The sequence below is a fragment of the Sebastes umbrosus genome, chromosome 9, assembly GCF_015220745.1.
Source record: "Sebastes umbrosus isolate fSebUmb1 chromosome 9, fSebUmb1.pri, whole genome shotgun sequence".
Classification (NCBI taxonomy): Eukaryota; Metazoa; Chordata; class Actinopteri; order Perciformes; family Sebastidae; genus Sebastes; species Sebastes umbrosus.
Genome location: NC_051277.1, coordinates 29,891,949 through 29,897,948, shown reverse-complemented (window position 1 = coordinate 29,897,948; position 6,000 = coordinate 29,891,949). Strand labels below are relative to the sequence as shown.

The following is a 6,000-nucleotide window of genomic DNA, read 5'->3' as shown; positions in this document are numbered from 1 at the left end:
AACATGCAAACTCCACACAGAAGGGCCCCGAGCCGGATAATATTATTTTCCACTTTCACTGAGTAACTTTTTAACCAACATCAGTACTGATCATAACTACCGAATATTCATTCATTTTCAGAATTTTAACCCTTTAAAAGCAAACGGAAAAACAGATTTTGTTGGTAAATTAAGTTATTTTATTTACAAGGAGTTTGATTTTCTGTTAACAACAAGAGGTGGTGAGGCAGACAAAATAGAAAAGGGTCTTGCGGGTGCTGTAAGAAATTAAGGAAATCAATAGAACAAAATGGGACCAATCCCTCCTCGGAGACCACACCTCCTAATTTGCATACGCAGACACACACTCTACCTGGGCAGGTTAGGCAAAATAAATGGATTACCCGTAACGGGGATTTTGATATTTTTCTCACAGTCTGAGATATGTCAATGATTAGCAACAACATGAATTTTGATGCATTACGTCAAACACTGCAGTTCCATAATACAGCAGCAATGCCTGTAGGGGAAACCAGGAAAATAGCCCGACCTGTCCCATAGGGCGAACATGACAAAATGGCTAAATCTGGTGTATATGTATATACTGTATATATATTTATAATAGGATGGACGATTTTATGCTGTAATGGCCTTGGAATCAAAATGTGTGGTTTTAATGGGTTTCAATGTGGACATTTTGTCCTTCTGAGTGTTGGAATAGACAGTACACATTTTTATGTGTAGCATTGCCATATTAACCGCTGTAGCAGGCTGACTTTTTTAATACACTAAACCGACTTGCGGCAGGTCTGCTAATGACTAAACGAGCAGTGGAGTAGTAACGTTACAAAGCATAGAGAGCCAGAGTAAATGAGTCAGATTTAATAACTTTTAACACACTCACATTGGAGGAAGGTACATCACTATCGCCAGATGAATGACAACTGTGTTCCTTTTCTGTAACCAGTGTGGCATGGAGTCATTGTGGAATTATCAAGTTAGCAAGCAACAAACACCGGACTTTCCCCCCCGGAGGCCGCTGTTCGTGTTTTGTGTGAAACGTAATTTCACCGGACTTTCCCTTTACTTACTTTTCCTTCACTTACATACTTTCAAAATGTATGCCATGTGCATTAAAGCTGAAGTAGGTGAGATTGGAACAAATATGATTAAAAAAAGTTATTTTTATAAAACGGTTGCTATATCCTGACAGTAGTACATGAAACAGGTAACCTGAAAAAATCATGTTCCTCTGTGTCCTCTGTGTCCTCTGGTGCTCCTAACGGCATCTGCAAGATTTCACAGACAGGAGGAAAACAAGCAGTCAGAGCTGATCTGGAGTCTGCTGTCTATGAGAGCCAGATGTCAATCACTCGCGAACTCCGACTAAACGGTTAAACTAGGCAGCGCTGATCAAATATGAATCAATATTCTGTTACTGTAATGCCTATTTCTCGCCTCAAATGTTTTCATAATCATCTTGTAGTGTACTGTTTAGCTGTAAAATGAGAAAGTTTGTGACCCGGCAGCCATGTTGAGATCTCTTGAAGGAACGCCAAGCACCGCTCACATGATCGGAGCACAGCCAATAGGAATGCTCTCTCAATGAAATGACCTGTGATTGGTCAAAGTCTCCCGTCACGGGCTAGATGTTCTAAAGCCTGAAAACAGAGCCATGAGGAGGAGCAGAAGTCTAGTTTTCTCTCAGAACACTTGAAGTACAATATGCTGAAAGGTTATTATGGAATTTTTGTCCAATGATGCCAAAAATATACTGACTACTGCCACTTTAACACAGCTAAAATTATCAAAAAATAAAAAATAAAAAATGTCGACGGAAATGTCGAAATGTTTGCTGGGCTGATGAACACTTATGTTGAAACAACCTATGAACCACCTACCTCGTGTACATAAAACAACCTGTTACTTAAAGGTATAATACCTTACAATTTGTTATGAAAAGGCAGAGCGGGCATATGGTACTGTCTGTAAACTATACATTTGAAAAAGTAAAAAATAAAAACAGTTTTGTTTTCATTTTTGTTGGTTATGTTTACATTCTAAATTTTCAGTCAGGTTGGAAGGTCTCACGACGTGATCACACACAAACAGGCTGCGCAACAGCACAAGAAAATGGCAATGCAAAAGTGAATTTCATATTTCTTTATGAAACCATCAGAAAAACGGTAAACCTAGCTGATCAGAATCATTAACTGACACACAATCTCTCCTTCTCTTTCTCTCTCACACACATACACAGACACTCCTGATTTATTGAGGTCCTGTTCTGAAGAGGAACCTTGAGTTAAATCTAGTTTTTAAGATCTTAATGACGGATAATGTGCTATACACCTAAATACATAACTGGGGAATTATATTACCACACCTCACACCTGGGGCCATTTAATTTTCCATTTAAGTAATACACAATTCAAAGAGAGTGGGAAGAACATGATTTATTATTTTTTTTGTGGGGGGGGAGAAAAACAAAGATAAAAACAAATAAATATAATGAATAATTTTGTAACAAATCGTTATAGAAGGCCAAAAGAAAAGAAAAGAAAGAGAAAAGAAACAATATGTGTGTTTCTGACATAGGCTAGTCTAAAAGACTATTAGACAAATATCTATTTTTTTAACGGAGGTATAATAAGTGTTCACATCCATAAGAAAAAATCTCAATATTGAATTGAAGTTTGGAACTGTTCACAGAGCAGAGCAATACAATATTAACATTCAACATCCTCAAAGTAAGTTATATATTGACAATGACAAGTATTTTTCCCCCCTAAATTTCTCAGTATGCAGACAACTAATAAATTAATATTCATAAACTCAATTTCTAAAGCTACATTCTTTGCTTACAGTAATACTACTTGGAAAGTACTTCGTTACAGGGGTATCCTACCATCTGTGCTTAATATAGTTAAACAGACTGGCTTCAAGGGCTCTTATACCTGCCATATGAATGGTGAGTGGCTAACTCATGGGTCTGCAACCTGCGGCTCCGGAGCCACATGCGTCTCTTTAGCTCCTCTCTAGTGGCTCTCTGTGGATTTCTAAAAATTGAAATGAATAACTGTTTTTTTGTTTACATTTTCATTTTTATTTATCATTGTTGTAGGTCTATGGTACGCCGGTACGACAGAGTATTAGGGCCACATTGAGGAAAAAAAATTAATCTGAGATTTAGAGAATAAAGTCATAATATTATGAGAACAAAGTCATAGATTTACGAGAAAAAAAGTCGTAATAATATGAAAATAAAGTCATAATATTATAAAGTAGTAATTTTATGTGTTATTTTCTTTTTTTTCTCGTAAAGTTATGACTTTATTCTCGTTATATTCTGACTTTTTTCTCATGAAGTTATGACTTTAATCTCGTAATGTTACTACTTTTTTCTAGTAATATTACGACTTTTTTCTCGTAATATTACAACTTTTTTTCTCGTAAAGTTATGACTTTATTCTCTTAATATTACAACTTTTTTTCTCGAAAGCTATGACTTATTCTCGTAATATTACGACTTTTTTTTCTCAAAAGATTATGACTTTCTTCTCGTAATATTACGACTTTTTTCTCGTAATATTATGACTTTATTCTGTAAATCTCCGAATTTTTTCCCTCAATGTGGCCCTTATACTCTGTAGTACATTTGCACTTTGCCCTCACTGCATTAGACTTATATACTATACACTTAGACTATAAACTGTGTTTCCTTCATCACAATGCTCAAATGTTTTACTGCTCCAGACAGATTTTTTATTTATTTTTTTGTCTAAAATGTCTCTTTTGATAGTAAAGGTTGCTGACCCCTGACCTAACTGGATTATGAGTTCACTAACGACTTGTTGCGTTCTACGTCTTAATTTGAAAAACGTGGCCGGAACACGGTGTGTTCAGTCTAGTTGACGCTGCCTTCACGCAGCTCCAGTACCGCTGCCTACTGCTGCCATCATCATCATCATCATCACTGTACCTGGATGAGACGCTCCTGCATCCAGCTGGGTTCTCGCGCACCGTTACCGGACCGGAGCGTGTCAGGCGCGAGAGAGAGACAGGACAACATTCACGTGCGGCTGGAGAGAGGAGAGACCTCGCGCCTCCTCGTTAAACCGTAACGGTTGGCAACAAGATACAGGTGTCCCACGAGACCCGGTTGCTGCCTGGCGACGAGAGAAGGAGGGGGGGCATTCTGCATCTGTTGCCTGGGTGAATTCATTAACACGGTAGCAACCAGCTAGCTAGCCAGAGTCTTATTAAGGTACCTTTAAAGAAACACCGACAACTACCGATGTCATCTCTCGCTTCTAGCGGACAGAGCTCGGTATGAACCTCCACTAAATACCGGGGTCGGTTACGGGCCGGTATCTTTCGTCCGGTAGAAGAAGACGGTGTAGGAAGGTGTAGGAATGGGCTTCATGTAAGGCTAACGGGAGCTAACGGGAGCTAGCAGGCTAGCTTCATGGAGACCCAGTCCCAGTCCCAGGCTGCTATGCGGCTGCTGCAGAGCGGAGCTGGAAGCTACACACCCTGCTAGCTCAAACATGAAGTGTTTAGATAGATAGATAGATTAACACAATGATATATTCGATAGTCAGCTAGAAGGGCCGACCGCGACAAATGGAGTCTTTCCTGCAGATAGCACCCCACTCCCTGGCTATAGTGCTGTCCAGGGTCGGGTCTGCTGGAGCTGGAGCTGGAGCTGGAGCCGGGGAGGCGGCGGTGGCGGTGGGGGCGGCCGGGGTGTCGGAGAGCGACGCGCTGCCGAGACACCACACCGGCTACGAGATATTCGCCGATTTCAAAGCCGAAAACAGCCAGCAACACGTGTGGAACCAGAGGATTACCGAGGCTGTGTCCGAGACCTTCTTCTTGGGATGGATAGACGAGCATGTGCTGCTGATCCAGGGCAAGGAGGACCATCTGGAGGTGCTGAGGGAGGGATGGATGCGGAGGTCCCTCAATCCGCCACGGGGATTCACCATCAAATACCTGGGTAAGGCCTATATATATACACCCACACCACCCCTGTCTCTGCTTAGGTTAAGGCCGACTAATATTTCTGTGTGATTGTGTTTCCATTGACACTATGCGACACGACTATACCTCCATTCAGCAGGAGAGACATTGATGTTGCCCATCGTCATCATCATCATGTTGGGCCATGTCTCTGTTGCGTTCAGGCTCCTCGATTCTATAACTGATCAGTCAGAATTGTCAGTGGCATGAGACACATGGGACATTTTAAGAAGCAATCACATCATATAGGACAACTTGATTATTCTGTATAATTTGCTTTAAAATCATTGAGGTAGGATGGAAAAAAGCCATTGCAGTGTTCTTGCAGTCTCTAGCTTGGACTAAATAATTTGGTTTAGTTAGGCTACTGCTTTCCTACATTTTATTTGTGCACCTTTTATGCCTTACCCCTTTTCATTTAAACACATTTTTTTCCTGCATGTTAACCTATATCAGAGACATGGTTTGATTAACCGGAATGACCAACCATAACAAACAAGGTTGTCCACAATTTCAATACTTTTTGTCCAAAATAAATAAATAAATAGGCAAATTAGGTGATTTTTGTCCTTAAACATTAATTTGCCAAAAAAAGCATACATTATTTATAATAATAATTAAAATTATTGTTATTATTATTATTTTTGTATCCCCGCCAGGAGATCAGTCGTGTGTGCATGCGTGAGTGTGAGTGTGTCTTTGCGAGAGCATCTCTGTGTCTGTCCACATATAGAGCTTTTTTCCTATCTTTATTCAAGAGCGTGGTCTTTCAATTTGAGAGCATGACTTATTGATTTCACGTTCAGATTTTGTAATGCTTTCCCTCAAAACCCTGTCCTCACACTCAAGTAGCCCCTGCTTGTACTTGGATTAGCTCTGCTTCTGCTCAAACTGTATGCTTGCACTCAGATATGTTGTTGCTTGCACAGATTTTCTGCGCTCCAGCTTCAGCCCTTCTCCTCACACTCGGGCTGCTTCTGTGTGCTCGTGAAACCA

General features: G+C 40.2%; 1 protein-coding gene across 1 annotated transcript in view; it reads left to right on the top strand.

Annotated features, from left to right (window-relative positions):
* The first annotated feature begins 3,790 nt into the window (after positions 1–3,790).
* Positions 3,791–6,000, top strand: part of LOC119494273 (storkhead-box protein 2-like) — a 65,142-nt gene continuing 62,932 nt past the window's right edge. The window contains exon 1 of the mRNA XM_037780030.1: positions 3,791–4,981. Coding sequence (XP_037635958.1) covers positions 4,606–4,981 — 376 coding nt within the window. The 5' untranslated portion in view covers positions 3,791–4,605. The remainder of the gene's footprint in view (positions 4,982–6,000) is intronic.